This window comes from Lepidochelys olivacea (genome assembly GCF_965140295.1).
Source record: "Lepidochelys olivacea isolate rLepOli2 genome assembly, chromosome: 1".
Classification (NCBI taxonomy): Eukaryota; Metazoa; Chordata; order Testudines; family Cheloniidae; genus Lepidochelys; species Lepidochelys olivacea.
In genome coordinates this window covers 349126689-349145291 of record NC_140411.1, presented here as the reverse complement: position 1 = coordinate 349145291, position 18603 = coordinate 349126689, and the positions used below count along the sequence as shown (strand labels likewise).

Below are 18603 nucleotides of genomic sequence, written 5' to 3'. Positions count from 1 at the left end.
AATGGGTATTTTCCGGCTCATTGTCCCTCTGGCCTGTGCTGCGCCTTTCCACGGCTTTCAGCACAGACACAAATAAGGAGCTCGTGTTTATATAGGACCACGAGCGTGCTGGCACGTCACAGACAACTGGGTAAGCAGGGCTCAGGATTGGGACCCAGCAGAGACCTGGGCTCTGTTCCCCGCATAGGCAGACAGCTGCTGTATGACCCTGGGGAAGACACTTCCCCCTCCTACCCCCAGTGCCTGTCTCCACTCCCACCCTGTGTCTGTCCTCTGTTTAGCTGGGGAGCTCTTCGGAGCAGGGCTGCGCAGCACAAGGGGGCTCTGAGCTTGGGCAGGGTCTCAAGGAGCTTCGGATCAGAAATCAACAGGACTACTCCAGGAGTAAGGCACGACTCAAGGCGAGCAAGGGTATCGGGCACAGACTCAAACAGTCTGAATAGACAACGCAGGGAGACGGACGTCCCAGCATTTCGCTCCCCTCAAGCCACCCCGGCTACAGGAGAGCCAGGTGGATTCTCTTTCTCCTTGCACATCAGCAGCCCACGCGCTTGCTACATTCCAGTCTGGGAAGGCAACTTGATTCCTTGGGATGACGTGAGAAGGAAAGAGCCCAGCTTGGCTCTCAGCTTCAGGGGCAGGGCATGTTAGGAAAAGAATCTTTTGACTTATCAAGTGACTACTGGAGACAAACATGGACTCGGACTTGCTTCGGGGGCAGAGCCAGCCTTTAGAGGGGCTGGAGGCTCAGCGGACCGATCAGGGGCAGGTGCTCCAATCTAGCACCGGAGGCAGCGTGGAAGGACACAGATGGTGACAGCAATACCTGGCTACTTGTCTACCAGCTCTAGGCCCTGATCCTGCTGTTGGCTTTGCTAGTGAGCACCCCGGTGGGGCCTGGGCCATACCCATCGCACCATGGAAAGAAGCTGTGAGTGATTTAACACGGAGCTTGAAAGGTTCACCTCCCTCCCCGAGGGACACAGCAGAGGCGTGGCTGGGGAGTTCGCTATTAACAACCGTTAATTACACATTATGGTCCTGCTCCCATCTCCTCGGCTCAGAGGATCACGAATGGAAGGAAGCGTCCCCTATGGAGAAGTGTCGGGGGAACAGTTACATGCCAAGTATCGGAGCAAGAGCTTGTTGCTGACAGAGCCCACGGCCTATGAATTTGCTGGAGGTTTTTTGAATAAAACAGCTGGTTTGCTTGGTGTTTGTGGTTTTGGCAAAATCCCAAGCTGAGCTCCCTTCCCCCTGCTGATTTATCACTGGAAGGCAGAGCCCTTACAGATAAGACATCAGGCTTTGAAAGGTCAGACACACCCACTCACCGTAGCGTGAACCTGCTCAGCTTTCGAAGCCAGGAGGGTGCTGGGCGAGCCCAGCCCCAGGAAAGGGAGCTGAATTTGGATCACCCAAGTGAAGCTCGAGCCTTAGACCCCAGCAAGGTGCGAGAGGAGATGCTGCCCAGTGCAAAGGTCTGACATTAACAAAGCCAGTCTCCGGCGAGACAGGAGGTTAAAGTTCAACTCCCCGTTTCCACTCAGTCCAAACTTCTGACCCCAAGTAAGTCACGCCTGATGGAATTTGTAAAGCGTTTTATTGTAACTTTACCCTCACAACAAGCTTTTATAAAAAAGTAGGTGACCTCAAATGCAGAGGGAAGAACAATATTAGTCTGAACCCGTCCCACGGAGTGGCTGGATCAGGTAGCTGGGAATCAGGACTCCCGGGTTCCAGGCCCGGCTCTGGGCAGGGGGTTGCTGGGGCCTGATTTTATTCACAGCTCGTGGGGGTTTGTTTTCGGTCCCTGGGCTAACCTTAACTTCTCTGGCTCAGTTTCCACAACTGTAAAATGGGGATAATATAACATGACCTACCTGAGAGGGGCATTATGGGTTTTAATCCACGTTGGTAAAGAGGCTAGAGGTGGACATAGGAATAGTCAACCTCAGCTTGTAGCTAACTGAGAAAAAATGTAGGCGACAGCGTCCCATTGGGGTGAGAGGAGAGGAATCCCGGATAGAAACGAAAGGGAGCACGGCACGGGTGGGGCGAGTTGCGGGGGATCCCCTAGAAGGGACACGCATGGTGGGACAGCGACAGTAAGTGGTGCCAGCGGGCACCAATCCTGCACAGATTGCGAGGCCTCTGCTGGGGTGGCAGCACCGAGGGAGATGTCACGTGGCCAGCGAGCCGGCTGTTTGATCATGAATCAGCCGGAGCCAGGTCTGTCCATGACCACGCCCCTTCTTGTGGAAGAGGTTTCCGGGGGAGGGCGGTGTTTACTCGGCTGGCTCTTAGGATTCGTGGTTGGCTGCATTCAGGGGCTCGAACACAGGTAGTTTCCATCGTGTATTTTGGGGGGCCTGTGGGCTCTCGTGCCACCATTTGACCGCATATCACCTTGGCACCGAGCCATATTCTGATTGATCCAGAGCTGGGTGGAGCAAAGAGCAGTGACAACAGATGCAGTGAGCACCTGGGGCAGGCAGGAGATACATCAAGGGCACATGGACCCTTGGCCAAAAGAGGCTTGTCAATGAACTAGTCTATAAAAGTCTTTCAAGACAGCTGGACATGTCCAGATTCCCTAGAAGCAGGAGTTCAGATCCCAGCAGGGGCAGCTTAGTTTGTCGTCTTCCAAGGCAGAGTTCCATGCGGGGCAGATGTGAAATGCAGAGGCCCCAGCTGTGCGGTGTGGCTATTAGAGAGCCTTATAACTTCCTTCTCAAGAAGGTTTGCTCAGTGTCCTTGAACAGCCTCTGCCAGCGCTGTGCATTGCACTGGCTAGCTGCCTTGCGCCACACCAGAGGTAGCTGCATTTTAGTAACACCAGGGGGTATAACAAGTGAAGCATCCTGGATCTATGGGATGAGTGGCACCATATGAATTCAGAATTATTACCACTTGCCAGAGGGAAAGGAGTGGGTGGAAGAAGAGACACTAACGGGGGTAGATTTAAGGAACCAGTTCTGGCTCCTCTTTCTCTGCATTGACCTGCTGGAGAGGGGTTAATCCAGCAGGGCTTGGGCAAGCTCCTGCACGTTTAGACACTTCTTCAAACTTCTTGGGTTGGCCAAACTGGGCTGGATGCTCATGGTACGATTCCCGGGTCACCGTGAGCACGGCCTGGGCCTCCCAGTCCCAGCAGAAGTGTGGCCAAGGCATCACAGGTTCCATGGGGCCTTGCAGAAAATGACCTATGCAGCCATGATTGGATCCTCCCCCTCCTCTAAGCTCCCTCATGCCTGCCTGGAGCCCCCCGACCTGTGGACAAAGCCAGCCTGGCTCTTTCCGAGGTGCCAGAGCTTCTGGTGCGACACCCTGCGCCTGGTGGTGGAGCAGGAAAGGTACTGTGGGTCTGCTGGCAGGGAATCGGGGGAGGTGTTGTGCCCATGTGCGGGGAACAGGGACCCCAGCAGAACAGAACTGTGTAACACTGCCCAGGCCTAAGGCTGCGTGTCACTGGTCAGCCCCACCCCTGAAAGGAAGGAGTGCCAGACAGCTGAAGGGGAAAAGAAAAAAAAAAGTGAAAGATTTTATTACTACCTGTCATCACATCCCCAAGCCAGCAGGGCCCTGGCGCATAGGCCCCTGTATGGTGTGCAGTGAGGGACAGGCCTCGGCCCCCGTTGCACTCACCAATGAAATGGACGTAGTTCCTTGGCAGAAAAGATCCTCCCCGCATGGAGCCTGCTCTGGTTGGAGGTGGGGGAAATGCAGACCCGGTGGGGGGCTATCCAAAGCCGGTGGCTCCAAGAGCTGCAGTGGCAGCTTGCAAGAAGGGTGTAGGCTTCGGCAAACGCGCCCGTATGCTCACCCGGGATTTCAAATCAAACTGCTGTCGGCTGCGGTTTACAGCCAGGGCCGAGCGTGGCCTTCACACTGTGCTTTGGCCACCCCCAAATTACCTGCATCCCCAAGGAAAGGGCTCCTGCTGCTCGCCGGGCCTGGAGGAGCATCTCCAGGAGCTGCCTGGCAAGCAACTGCCAAGCAGCTCTCTCTCTAACCCAACCCAATGTCCCATGCTGCCCGTCTGGCAGGCATTCCCTGGCCAGGGCCAAGCGTCTTCAGGAGGAGCACGCGGCTTCCCACTGCCGGAATATCCGGAACACCTTGCAGGATTTTACCGAGAGGCTCTGCAACAAGAAGGAAACAAGGGGACAATCAAAGGTCAAGTCACTCCAGCAGGGAGTCGCACCCCAATGGCCCAGTTGGGGGGGGTTCCCTCTAAAGCCACAGGAGAGAGGACACACTGAGAAAGTGGTACCGGACAGAACCACCGGTCCTTTCATCCAAGGGTCACACTTGCTGTACAGACATGAGCCCTTATTAGATAACCCATTTTACTGAAGGGGAAACTGAGGCATGGCATGGGGCAGTGATAGAGTCGGTGCCAGGAATAGAACTGAGACCTCCTGATTCCCAGGCCTGGGCACTAACCTCCAGCCTATGCTTGTTCCACCAGCCTGATAAAGTATCTGTCCAACTCTAGGAGCTTTCAGCGGCTTGCCCAGATGACAGCTGGACAGACACCCAGCAATTCTGCCCATGACACAAATCGCTTGAATCTTCAAAGACAAATGCTAAAACCCCAACCCCCATGGCCCTGCCCCAAGCTAGAACAAAGGCCATTCTCCAGCACAAGCGGTTTGTCATTTTACTCCCCCCGACGCCTGCCTTTTGGGGTAGCTCGGGCCAGTTTTGGCTAAGATAGAGGTAGCGATGTCAAAAACCAGGCTTATAATGGGAAGCTAGATTCAACCTTCTCTACAGAGACTATCATCTCTCCATAGCTATGCCGACAGTCCCTCTCTGACATGGTGGATTTATATACGCATGTGTGCTGCATACGGGGTTGCTGTAAATATCTTCAGCACCTTCTACACTGTCCGGGCTCTGGTTTCACCTTCACTTTCCTCCTGGATAGACAGACTCATCTGACTCCATCTGTGTAAGTTACTAGCAGCTTCAGGCTCCTGCTAATTCTTCCCTTAGAGAGCTGGAGCAGTTTGAGTCAGTGGGTTTGTGGAGCTGGAAAGTGGATGATGCTCCAGCTGCTTCTGAATGGACATGCAGACGCCAGCCAGCATGCGTCAGTCAGGGCTACTAGAATCAAAACCCTTTCTGGCGGATCAGAACCAAGCTGCCCCAAATTTTGTATGTAGGATCTCAGCCCAAAGTAGAACTTTAATGCCAAGTTTGGAGCAAACTGGAGTAGGCCTTTGGGAGATCGGGGGGGGGGGGGGTTCAAAAGTTGAGGTGGGTTTCAGTTTTGGGATCTCAATTCATAAAATCATAGAAGATTAGGGTTGGAAGAGACCTCAGGAGGTCATCTAGTACAATCCTCTGCTCAAAGCAGGACCAACCCCAACTAAATCATCCCAGCAAGGGCTTTGCTAGAGCTCTCACCACAAGCTCTGCGTCAGCTGCTCTGTTTGATTTCCTGGCCGCCAGGAGAACATTCAGCACCACCCGCCAGCCAGGCTCCGCCTTCACAGACGTCAGCTCCAATTGGTCGCTGATGTCCCCTGAGATAGCCTTCTCCTGGACTGGGTTGACCCAAGGGCACCAGTCGCGGTGCTGAGAGCTGGGATCAAAGAAGCTTCTAGTGGGAGTGTCCTGCAGGGAGAGGAGTGACGACTTGTTTTAAAGAGACGTTATTAACAATAATACAGTCAGACACTGATTTAAAATCACCCCCAACTCCAGCCTCCAAAGCCATGCTGGGGAGCCCTCTCCAGGGCAGCAGAGAACAGCAGAGCACCACCACCTAGGACACGGGTGTCATTCAGCTCCAGGGATGTCTGGGGAAGGATAGTAGGTTCCACCCCACAGCCTGGGTGGAAAGTATTTGATAACTGCCAGGGAAAGAAGCACATTCAGTGGACCCTGCAGCAGCCCTCTCAAGTCTCCCATTCGTGCACCTGAGCACTGAGCTGGAGGGGCCGTCTTTAAGAGTATTTCCATGGCCCTTCTGTTGAGGTTTAAGGGAGCAAATTCACCGCAATGATGGTGCTTTGACAAGGTGACACCTGTCCCACCAGCAAGGATACCACTCCATGACCCTGATTCGTTACACAAAGGCCACCAAGTAGCCACCAGAGGGAAGCGACTTCCCATCACAACCAGGCCTATCTGGATTCAAATCCACAACCTAGAGGTATCTTCCTTCCAATCCCGCCTGGGCCTGCAAAAGGATCTGACTTTGCCAGATTTGAGAAGAGGCAGAAGGTCTACTTTCCCCAAGCTGGATAGAAAGATGGAAACTAACTGGAAGGGGTGGTGGTGATGTTCTCTCTGCTTCAGGGGATGTAGCCAGGACAGAGTAACACATGGAAGAGGAAGCCAGTTGCAAAGACATTGCCAGCAGCAGGGAAAACCTGACCTGGGTTCTTGAGAGAGTGGCAAATCCTCTCGGGCGCGTGGCCAGGCACTCACCGAACTACTGGAAGAGCAGAGGCGTGCCCGCTTGGCTCTCCTATGGGGGCTGGATGGCACCTCCACGCTGTCCCCCTGCCCCATGCTGCGGGTTACTGGGCGGCTCCTCGTTGACGGGCTTGATGCCTCTGGCTCGGCCCGGTCCACGGGGCTCGAGCTATCCCAGCTCCGCATACGGGCTGTCACGGGGGACGGGCTCTTCTCGTGCTACCAGTGGGAAGGAGGGAGGGGAAAGTTAGCTCCTGATGGACAGCAGAGTTCCCACGGCCGTCAGCACTTCCTCAGCTGCTGGAGGAAGGGACCTGCACTCGAAGCACAGGAGATCCTCGTGCCTAGTACTGCTCAGCCCAGCTCTAGAGCCTGGTTAGGTGCTGTAGGGAGCAGATCCGAGTGGCTGGCACATCACTTACCTCTCTTCCCCAGTCCGACCGATCCATACACAGCCAGCCTTACCCAAACGCAGCTTGACGCTTTCGGGGAGACCTTTGTTCGGAGAGCGCGTTTCCAGGGCTGGCCCCAGACAACCAGCCTGAAAAGACCCCTGTGTGCGGGACGAAAGACAGCACAGGCCACTGCCCACAACAAACACGGCTTGCTGCCCCTCGCCTTCCACCTGCAAGGCCCTGCTGAGGCTTCCTGACCTCTGACGCCAGCACCATTGCAGGAGAGGTGGACGTGCTGCACTGAGCCTAGCTGTCATACTTCCTCCTGCACAGGAGGTGGCGCTGTGCCCGGCGTAAGGGTTTTAGCACTTTCGGCAGAGTCCACGCCAAATTAGTTTGCAGCGACGTGAGTGACGGATCCTAGGGCGTGCAACTGTAAAAATGCATCAAAATGCAACCACCACCCAGCCAGGAAATGAGCGTTTACACGGGCGCTACAGAACGCCCAGGGATTTATTCCGCGCTCATCCCCAGGCATCTGAACGCGGCTAGCCTTCGGACTCCCTGAGCAAACGACAGCATTCGCATCCCCACTCCGCAAAAAAACCCGCTGGGGCTCTCGAACAAAGGGGATTCTCCCCACCCTCTAGGCTTTGCCCCAGCTAGCTCACCAATGGCCTGGATACAACTTTAGTGCTATTCCCAAAGCGGGCAGATGCAACTAGACACTCCCAGAACGAGCCTGCTAGCTGAATTTTCAGGGGTAGCTCTGGGATGACGGACAGAGCGCACGTTGGAGGCGTTTTCCCTGACTCATTGCGAGATTTTGACCGCCCCAGAGAGGTCTATAAATAAAAACAGTCAGAGACCAACATTTTCAAAAGCCGCATTGGAGGTGCCTGGATTTCAGAGACCCATGGGGGCGGATTCCCATTGGCGCTGAGCACCTACAGCTCTGAGTAGGTCACTGAGAGCTGAGGGTGCTCAACACTTTGGCAAACCTGGCCTAAGATGCAGGCAATCAATGGCCACTTTGGAAAGTTTGGGCCGTAGAGAAAATTCCAGCCTGTGGGGCCCACAGTCAGGCACCTCCCACCGGCACTTTAAAAAGAGACAGAAGTAACCCCTTCCTCCTCTTCCCCAGTGGTCTCTCCCAGGGACCTGGCTTCAATCTGCACGGGTGAGAGGGACCGGTGCTCACAGCACACGATGCTCCCTGATTTATAATGAAATCCTTCAGTCCTGCTGTTTTCGCAGCTTCATCTCCCGTCACTCTGCAGCAAAGCTGGGGCTGCTCTGTGAACTTGGTCTTGATAACGGCACCAAAGCTCTCTTTCATGCCATCACACAAGAGAGGGATGAAAGGATGCAGGTCCCACAGGCCTGCAGGGGGTCGCCCCAGAAAAGCGGCGAGACTGGAAACATGGCAGCGCGACAGAGCCCAGGCTGGGGGAGAGCTGCCTTGGAGCCTTGAGGAGACTAATCCGACCCTGAGCGCAAAAGCGCCAGGGTATCAATAACCAGCTTAAAGAGATGCCTGGTGCTTGGGCATCGGAACCAGATTCCACTGGAAAGAATGCTCATGTCTGCAGATCTGGCTCAAACAAGGCGCCATCTTCACTGGGGGGCAATGGCAAAAGGAGGCTGCCAGCGACTGTGTTGTAAATCAGAAATCCACCACAAGTACCCACCTGGGACCAGATCCTGACCCCAGTTAAAATGGTGCAAATCTGGAGTAGCCGCAGAGCACGGTGCTGTAATATAGTCAGACACTTCTCTACCTGCAGAGTCCAGGCCAAAATTTAGGGAGACCCCCCTGTGATTAAGCAGCATGGGCTAGGTTTAGTTTCTGGAGTTGGGAGCCAGAGAAAACTACTGGGTTTTGTCCACATTCAGTGGCCTCTTTAAAGAGTCCCCGGCACGTTCATCACAACTGAGCCCAGCCTCTTGTCTAGCACAAGGGCCAGGACAGTGGCCATTTGGGGGGATTTATCCTCTCAGCAGAATGCGTGATTCCCACAGCCTCCCCCCCATCAGCCATCCCCACCAGGTGGCACTTGGAGGCTGCTTTCCAGCACGATTACAGCAGTGCTAAGGGAAGTCCCTACCTGGCCTTAAACTACCTGATCATGTCGCTTTAACATTCCCAAGAGGGATGTTCTAATTTCAGATCTATGCAGGGAGCTCCACCCCAGCAAACCAACTCGCTGGTGGAGGGCTGCCTGAGCTCTTTGCAGGCAGGGACCTGGCTTCAGTTGGCCAAAGCAGAGGGGGGTCACTAGAGTGTGAGAAGCCCACTCGTCTTTTCTGCTGCAGCCGTCCCAACCCACCTGGCTCAGCGGCCATGAGCAGGACCCAAACCAAGATCCCATGAGTGGCAACACATGGGGCTGTCACTAGACCAGGGGCGGGTGAACTTTTTGGCCTGAGGACCACATCGGGTTTCCAAAATTGTATGGAGGGTTGGTTGGGGAGGCTGTGTCCCCAAACAGCCAGGTGTGGCCTGACCCCTATCCAATGTCTCCTGCTTCTCACCCCGTCGGGACTCCAACCCCATCCACACTCCCTGTCCCCTAACCGCCCCCGGAGCCCCTGCCCCTAACTCCCCCCCCACTGCCCCATCTAACCCCTCCTCCCATTCCTGACTGCCCCCCCATGACCTCTGCCCCATCCAACCACCCCTTCTCCCTGACTGCCCCCAGAACCCCTGCCCCCCCCACCGCCCCATCCAACCCCCCCATGACTGCCCCCCCAGGACCTCTGCCCCCATTCAATCCCCCTATTCCCTGCCCTCTGACCCCTATCCACAGCCCCTCCCCCGACCACCACCTCAAACTCCCCTGCCCTCTATCCAACCCCCCATGCTTCCTGCCCCCTTACTGCGCTGCCTGGAGCACCAGTGGCTGGCGGCTTTGTACCTACGCTGCCCGGCAAGAGCTCGCAGCCCCGCCGCCCAGAGCATTGAGCTGAGGCTACGGGGGAGGGGGAACAGCGGGGGAGGGGCCGGGGGAGCCTCCCAGGCCAGGAGCTCAGGGGCCGGGCAGGAGGGTCCCGCGGGCCGGATGTGGCCCGTGGGCTGTAGTTTGCCCAGCTCTGCACTAGACCATCATGCTGGCCCAGACATTTTTCTCCTTCCCTAGGACGTACATCTCACTCTATACAAACAGTACGTCTGAAGCTGGGATAGTAAATACACTGCCATGAAGGTCTTCGATACACATTGCAATCACAGGTCTTTTCACAGGGCCACAGGGCTTCAGCGCACACAGATTTGCTAGTTGTCTCAATCTCTCTCCAAACCTCCTTCCCAGAGAATCCTGGAGGGACCTCTCCGACCGAGAGAGGTGAAGCTTACCTGCTCTGAGCCCGGAGGAAACGTCGTATCCTGGCTCCTCGTGATCATCCTGCGGGGAGATGTGGGCACCAGTGGGGCTCGGTCCGTGCGCACCTCTGTGGGCGTGGTGGGAGTGCTGCCGAGTCCAAAGGAAGAGTCCAACTCGGGCATGGAAGACTCAATCTGATGGAAACCCCACAGCCCCACCTTCCTCATGCAGCGGGAACACGTGATCACCGGGAGGTGCATGGACCCTGACGAAGGGCTGTGGGTTGGAGGCAGGGTAGAGCGGGGTGAGGAGAGAAAGTCAGGAACAAATCTAGGCACTCCCTCAAAATGGATACCGATTTTTAGAACAAGCAGCTATATTTGATCGACTAAACATTTAGTCCAGTGGTCCCCAAACGTCTGAAAGCTGAGCTCCCACTTCCGGGAAACCATTGCACACCCCCGTCAGGCGTTGTTAAAGCCTGCACATTTTAAATCTATATACCAACTTGCACACACACCTCAGTTAGCTCTTCGCATGATCCTTCCTTTCCTTTCTTCCATGCTTTGATGATCAGTGAAATAATCAGCAGTGTTGACATCTTTTTGAAATACCATCATTGGCATCTAAGTTAACGGGGCAGTTGACAGCTCAGAGCTATAGTTTCAGGCTCTCTGTCAACTCAGGCAGATGTCTATCTCTGCAGCAATTACCTCACTTCATTGTTTGGGGGGTTTTCTGTGCAACCATAGCAGCTAGAGGATGACACTCGTTAAACATTGGAAGCTCAGGCCCTGGAGAGGCAATATTGGAGAGGACAGTCCTTTGTGTTCCAGACCCCTCAGTTTCTGATAGGTTTCATAGCAAATTACAGCAACATGCTACCTACAGTTTGAAGCACGTGTATGACATTTACAAACAGCATTTTAGCTTTCACCATCAGATATTAGTCACCTACTGACCTGTAAGCCCAGCCACAGAGGGCCAGGATGCAGGCAGGGACGTGTACTTGAAAGATGTCAGAGCCCAATTTCATTGATGTTTTCTCCCCTTCGGTTTTGCATTCAAGTTCCTCCTCGATCAGATGCAGGAGAAGGCTGATTTTATCTTCTGTCAAGGACTGCAGAGGACACACAACTCAGTCACGGTCTGGGCGGGTCACAAGCCATGCTTGTGCTCCCTCAGACAGAGTTCCAATACACGGGACACACTTGGAGCAAAGACTGTCTCTATTTGTACAGTACCTAGCACAGTGGGGCTCTGATCTCAGTACTACTGTACTATAAATAAATGATTATAATGTTGCAATCAGGAAAATGGCTATGGAAAAAATGGCATCTTCTTACTCCTCAGATGAGTTTCCTGGGTGTTTCCAGAATCAGAGCGGCTGACATTAGCGACCATTGTAAGTTTCTACTCCTGTTAGCTCTTCAGAACCAACACAGAGAGGGGGATGGAGTCTATCCTGCCTCATGCACGATCAACAGAATCATCAACAAAGTTCTGAGCGCTGGACTAACCTCCACCCCCCAGAAGGCTGCACAGGTAAAATGGAAAGTGGAATGTGGCCTGCAGAATCTTCGTTACTGGCGATGATGCAGGAGCCAGAATGAACCCAGCTTGACTCTCAGATCCCAAAGGGTAGGGACAGTGCGTGTGTGTGTGTGTAAACTGAGTACATTGATGGGGAATTGCTGAGACGCAATAAGGAAGGAGCCCCAGGGTCCCATTGTCAGGGAGGCCCTTTTCAGAACAGAGATTTAGAAAGGAGACAGGTGAGATACAGAAATGTGTTCATTGCCCACTGCCTATGTCCCTTATGGATTTTAAGCCTAAGCCAATATATATACTATCCATGGAGGTAGTGAAGTCAACCATTTCCACTGTTATTCCTTTCCACCCAACTGATGAACCCTTGGTTCCAGCAAATAAGTTCCACCCTGGTGTCATACTGAGAGACAACCAAACACCCGAATATAGCAATGGGCCTTAGCACATGGCTGATGGGCACTAGACCCAGTGCTCTGGGCAATCATTAGAAGATGAGCGTTTATAGGCTGCTACTTTCTGGTTGCTCTACCTTACAATCCCTGTGCAGCTAACGAGACAAGGCTGGTGGCTACTTCCTGCTCAGGACACCTCACTGATTCATGCAAGTTACTGTTATCGAGGTGAGGGTCTGCTGGTAGGCCTGGCCTCCTTCCCTCTGCAGCTAAGAGCATGCTGTACAAAAAGGAGTCCACGGCCTCCTTCCCATGAAGCGTTTCCACATGGAGCAGTGGGAACCTGAGGCAGATGACATCTTTATGCACATTTGCAACATTGTGACACAAAAACCCACTTTCGGGGGCTGCCTCCCCAAACTGTGCAATTAGTGGACACAATTTTTAAAACCATCTTGAAAAAACCTGAGGAAATTCCACACCAAAACCTTTGTTAGGAGAATGCTGCGGTTGCAAAATTAAGCACTCAAACATCAGCGAACACCTCGGGTTACCCATGCAGACTATTAAAACTGTAGGATGATGCATGTGCAAGGGGCAGAGCTAAGGTTACCCAGGCAACTCTCAACTTTAGCCTTTCTTGGCTTCTGAGGTCTCAACCTTAATGATATTTTTTATATGGATTTATATAATGCCAGCATGCCAGGCACTTTCATCTAACCCCCGCCCCACCTTTCTCCCAATGGTGAACGCAAACTCACCATATTTTTCAGATCCTCCGGTTTCAGAGAGGGCAGCTGAAGTTCTAGCTGACACAGGCTTTGAAAGCGATCCAGGAAGTCACTGATAAGGGCTATGGGCTCACCAACCAGTAAAATGGCAAAGCGATCTATTGGGAAGCAAGAAGCAGGAGGCTTCAGTTTCGATACAGATCCCTGCACGCTCGTCATTTCAGACAGAAGAGGAATCAGTGATGCCAAATTAAAAATAAGGGTCTTCCTGCCATTAGAAGGCCAAGCACAAAAAGGAGCACGGACCTACTATTTTGTTCTTTTTCAGGTCACCTTTAAGCCTGATCCATTGCTGAAACGTGGCCCAACTTTTAGTGAAGCGAGGGCTTTAAAAAAAGATAAATTCTCTAACCCCTTTACAAATGCCCTGAGTCCCGCAATCCCCTCCACGTCCCAATTACAGTTTTTAACAGTCATCTCTCTCTGTAAAAAGGGACTGTAATAACCTTGAAGGTACTTAGAATCATAGAATATCAGGATTGGAAGGGACCTCAGGAGGTCATCTAGTCCAACCCCCTACGTTCAGATGTGAATTTAAACAGCTCTAATGATAGTGGTATAATCCCCGTATGAGTATTCTGGAATTTGAGCACCTTTTGCAGTTTAGTTTTTGCTGCTTTGGACGGGGTTTAAACTGAACTGCGAAGTGCCACTCTTGTTCCAGAATAAAAATAATAAATAGCAATCCCTAGCTCTTCTGGGGCACTCTTCATCAGTAGATCTCAAAGCACTTTACAAAGGAGGTCAGTATCATGGTCTCCATTTTACAGGTGGGGAAACTGAGACAGAGGGCAGGGAAATTACTTGCTCAGGGTCACCCAGCAGGGTGGTGGCAAAGCCAGATCTCCTGAAGCCCAGTGCAGTGTTCTATCCACTAGGCAATCCTGCCTCCAGAATAAGAGTGTTCACACAAGGAGTTAGAGCTTATTTACATGGGGTAGTTGACCAGAATAGTCCCCCAGGTGGACATTCTTGTTCCAGAATAAGGCCTTTCCTACAGGGAGACACCCAGGAAAGTTTATCCGAATTAACAAAAGGTGTGAATTTAACCTGCTTTAACCTCATGTGGGCATGCTCATTTGGAATACGAAGCAGCCCACTTCTCATTGGAAGTGGATTAAGCTATGCCAGAAAAAGGCACCCTCCTGCTGGAATGAGAGCGTCCACCTGGAGAGCTACTGTGCTTTAAATTCACAGCCAGCCTTACTCTGCAACAATTTCCCCTTGTGTAGACAAGCTCTTAGAGACACCTCCCATCCCAAACCAGATCTGTGCCAGGCCAGGTCATGGCATCAAGGGACCTTGTGGGTGCTGGGGTGAGGCAGCCACTCAGCATACACAGTAACCCCCTAAAGTGAGGGACATGGTCCAGTGGCTAGTGAGAGTCAAGACTCCCGGATAATGCTATTGAAGGCAATGCTATGAGAAGGCCAGTACAAAAGGAGAGGGGAGTAACACTAGAAAGAAAGAAAGAGAGCACATTCTTGGACTGTTGGCCAGGTTAGACTTAGTGACACCTACCTGGGCAGGGGCTGTCGGGCCAGAAACAGAACTTCTCATGGGCCGTACACAAAGCTTTCTTCAGTTCCGCACACCTCTCCTTGTCTGAAAGGCAAACAGCACTAAAATTTACGTAGCTACGGAATAATCTTCCACAGGAAGCATGTTGAATGTTTCAATCTAGTTGGACAAAGCTCAGGAGAAGAGGGATGGCTGGATGACAGCTAACAGCTGTAGCTCTAATGTCTAGGGTGCTGTCATTTTGATTGATATTTGCATGGATGGCTGCATACAAATCTGGCCTGCAGAAACCCTGAAAAGTTACTTACTGCAGATGTTAACATCTCATCTTAAACCATCTCCTGTTCCCTTCCCCTTGTCCTATAGCAGGACCGCATCCCGTTGGGGGCAGACAGCCTCATACTCTCTGACCCACCAGCTCTTCTTCCCTGCAGATAACTCTACTGGGCCCCACACTCATTTCTCCCTGCCCTGTCTTACCTTCGGACTTGCTCTCTCTTCCCACACTGGTTCATTCTCTGAGGGAGCAGTCAGGAACCAGCAGCAGTGGGGAGCAGGGCAGGTTACGAGAGAAAGAAGGGGAAATTCTCAGCCAGGCAAAACCTATTCCACCTCCCTGCAGCCACAAACCCTCCCTCTCCCTTAGCACATTGCCCCCAGTGCTCATCATGAAACAGTAGGAGTTTGCCAGTGTCCAGGTGATGGGGACTTGGAAATCAAGAACTTGACCAAAAGAAGCAGAAAGCTCCAGTTTTAACTGCGGGTGTAGGTTAATATGGTCTCAAGGCAAAGGAATGTACAGGGAAGGAGAGCAAGTTAAAGGGCAGTGAATCCATCGTACTCCAAAGCTAAGGGAAAAACTTGAGATTGGTTGCTAGACTAGAAAAAAACAACATAAAGTGAAGATAACAGGTAGAGAGAGTTTAACTGCTAACAACTCCCCATAAATTCTTTGTTACAAAGGAAATGCCAGACTGGCTCAGAGCAGTGGCCCATTATTATTTGTATTGCCATAGCATCTAAGAACCCAAGGCATGGACCAGGATATCTTTGTGTTAGGCGCTGTCCAAGCATAGAACAAAAAAGATAGTCCCTGCAGTGGGCAGTACCAGCTGCTTCAGGACATGGTGCAAGAAACCCTGCAGTAGGCACTTATGGAATAACCTGCCCCCAGGGAAATCTCTTCCCAGCCCCTAGTAGTAGAGCTCAGTTGATGCCCTAAAGCAGGAGGTTTTATGATCTTTAAAACCCAAGGGTGTTTTTAAACTTGGGTGCATGAACTTAAACCTGCTAAATAAGTGGCTCCATTTTCAGAGCTACCGAATAGCCCCAGCTTCTATTGAAAATACCAAATGTATATGCCCAAGTATGAATTTAGGGGCCTGCTCTAGGTACTTTGATGTGAAATCTTTAATTTTATTTCCAGATTAGGAACTAAGCAATCATCTGTATGGAGAGACTGTTGTACGTACACTTGTTTAAGTCAAATGCCAGCTGCAAACTTGCACAAAGGAAGGCCTGGCAGCTGGAGCACTTCAGCATGTCACTCTCTATATTGGTCCATCCATATTTGGCACATATCAGAGGGGACAGGTCATGAGGTTTGCCTGCCCACTTCAAAGAGTGCTCATGTTAAGGACAACAATACAGAGATATCACAACTGTATTCAACTAAATACTTGGGCCAACCAAACAATTCACCTGGGTTTTTATTGAAGGACACCTTTTCCACTTTTTAAGAAATGGAGTGGCTGGGTGAAGAGAAATGCATGGAGGTTGACTGACATGAGAAATTCAGGGTTGGTTTTTGGGGGGAGTGTATGGATAGGTCAGCTTTTGACACAGAAAGCTCAGCACCAAAAAGGATATAGTAAACGTTTCTACTCTGCTGAAGAAGGCTTCTTTACTAGTTGTCTCCAAAGGAAGAGCATCTGTTTGTGAAGATCCATTAGTTGATTCTGACAAGGCAGATGTGTCCTTTCTAAAATAAAGCAACAGGTCAGCAAGCAAAGTCCCTTTGTCTTCTGCGTAAAGATTTAATTAATGTTCTAGAAAAATGCATATTACAGCAATGAGTCCAGAACACCTCTACCAATCTCACCCTTCAAGTTTAACCTCAAAACAAATTTCTTCCAAAAGTCCTACAAACCCTAGATTCTAAGAAGTGTTAACAAAACAAAGGTCAATTAAGTGGAACAAAGATGTACACTAAACATCAGCGCTCAATCTCCTGACACTGATCAGTAACAGCTGGTGACATGCATTTTCCATGAGGGTTCCCACACCTCTTTTCCAAATCTGGTGAAGTAATATGGAAAACTGATACTAAATCTGAGAACTTTGTGATGAAGCAGCATGAGTCTGTGGCTTAAATTGCAGCAAGGGAGGTTTAGGTTGGACACCAGGAAAATCTTTCTATCAGGATAGTTAAGCACAGGAACAAATTGCCTAGGGAGAGTGGGGAATCTCCATCATTGTCTAACCTGTTCTTAAAAATCTCCAAACACCTGTCAGGAATGGTCTAACTCAGTGGTTCTCAAACTTTTGTACTGGTGACCCCTTTCACATAGCAAGCCTCTGAGTGTGACCCCCCCCCTATAAATATATAAAAAAGTGTTTTTAATTTAACACCATTATAAAAGCGGGAGGAAAAGTTGGGTTTGGGGTCGTGGCTGACAGCTCGTGACCCCCCCATGTAATAACTTCATGACCCCATGAGGGGTCCAGACCCCCAGCCTGAGAACCCCTGGTCTAGCTACTACGTAGTCATGCGTTGAGTGCAAGGGCCTGGACTTGATGACCTCTGAAGGTCCCTTCCAGTCCTACAGTTCTATGATTCTATGACAGGGCACAAGACTGGGAGCAAGATCACATTGTTCTCTTCCCATCTCAAGGCTACATTAGCTTCTGGGGTGAACAGAAGACTGAGAGAAAAAGTGTGAATTTTGTATTTAATATTTTCTTTTGGTAGCATCCAGAGGCCTTGACTGAGCCTGGGCTGCTTTTGACACCATCAATAACGCCCTCCTTCTTAAAATCTTGTGCTCCCTTGGTTTCTGTAATTCTGTCCTCTCCTGGTTCTCCTCCTATTTCTCTAACTTTTCCTTTCGACACCTCCTTTAGTAGGTCTTCCTCCTCCTTCTCCATGTGAGAGACCCCCTTATCTTGTCCTCTTCTCCCTTTATATCTTCTTGCTAGATGGTTTCAACCACGATCTTTTCACTGATGAATTACAAATCTTTGTCTTCATTTGTGAGCCTCCATCCAATTCCACATCAGAGCCTGATGCATAGAATTCACCTCCTTAATATGTTGCTGCCAATTCTAAATTAACCGTTGGCCAAACCTGAACTTTTAATATCCTCTCGGAAACCTTCCCCACTCCACCCATTCTTGGTCACCTTTAAAAAAATACCACAACCCTCCATGTCACCCCAGCCAAAAACTTGGGGGCCCATCTTCAGCTCCTACACTTCCTCACCACTCATAACCAGGGCCGTGCTTAAGACTAGCCACGCAGGGAGTCAATTTTGATTCACAATGGGAAAAGAAATCCACTTGAGAGCCAGCCACTGTAAACACAGAGGCTAGTGCAAACTGGACCCAACCATGGGGCTGCGCTGACAACGTGCCAGCTACAATCGGGCCCATCGCAAGGCAAACACCGGCCTCCTCCGAGATGCCAGGGACGAACGGGCAGACGCCTGCCTTTGGCCAGGCAAATAAGAGGCCCAGACTACAATGCTCCTAAAGCCCCTGCCAGGTTCATCGCCCCCCCTCCACTCCCCGGACCGTGAGGGACGGGACCACCCGGGGGCCCTCGCTCCAGCCCGGCTCGAAGGGGACACCTCGCCTGTCTGGGCCCATGTGGCCCGAACGGTGCCCGCGCTGGCGGCCCGGCTGACCCGGTGTGGGGCTGCTGCCCCCCGCCACTGAGCCCAACGCAGGAGCCACGGGGGGTAACCGGGGAGATGAACCAGGGGCAGCTGTTATGTGTCCCCCCCAGATCCCCGCTCACCCCTCCGGGCCGGCCTCCTCCGGGGCGATCCCCCCGTCTATCAGCTCCCGGATCTTCTGGGGGGTGACGGCTGGGGACTTCGGTTTGCCCCCCGGCCCCTCCTCGCCCTCCGGGGCCGCAGCGCTGGGCGCCGCCATCTTGGTCCCGCACTGTGTAATCCTCCCCCGCGGAGGAGGG

General features: G+C 52.0%; 1 protein-coding gene across 1 annotated transcript; it reads right to left on the bottom strand.

The window, feature by feature from the left end:
- Window positions 1-1584: 1584 nt before the first annotated feature.
- On the bottom strand, window positions 1585-18603 carry ZC3HC1 (zinc finger C3HC-type containing 1). The gene is made up of 10 exons (XM_084616929.1): window positions 18427-18603; window positions 16278-16389; window positions 15881-16031; window positions 14409-14492; window positions 12858-12985; window positions 11116-11273; window positions 10186-10429; window positions 6448-6654; window positions 5419-5628; window positions 1585-4145 (listed from the first exon to the last, which is right to left on the bottom strand). Exons 1-10 carry the CDS (start codon window positions 18561-18563, stop codon window positions 4077-4079), a joined length of 1500 nt encoding a protein of 499 aa, XP_084473055.1. The 5' UTR covers window positions 18564-18603; the 3' UTR covers window positions 1585-4076.

Coding starts and splice junctions, on each gene's coding strand:
- ZC3HC1 (XM_084616929.1), bottom strand. CDS start 18,563: ATGGCGGCGCCCAGCGCTGCGGCCCCGGAGGGCGAGGAGGGGCCGGGG. Junction 11,274..12,857: donor CGGAGGATCTGAAAAATATG/GTGAGTTTGCGT, acceptor TGTCCTCTGCAG/TCCTTGACAGAAGATAAAAT. Junction 10,430..11,115: donor CTCTGTGGCTGGGCTTACAG/GTCAGTAGGTGA, acceptor TCCAACCCACAG/CCCTTCGTCAGGGTCCATGC.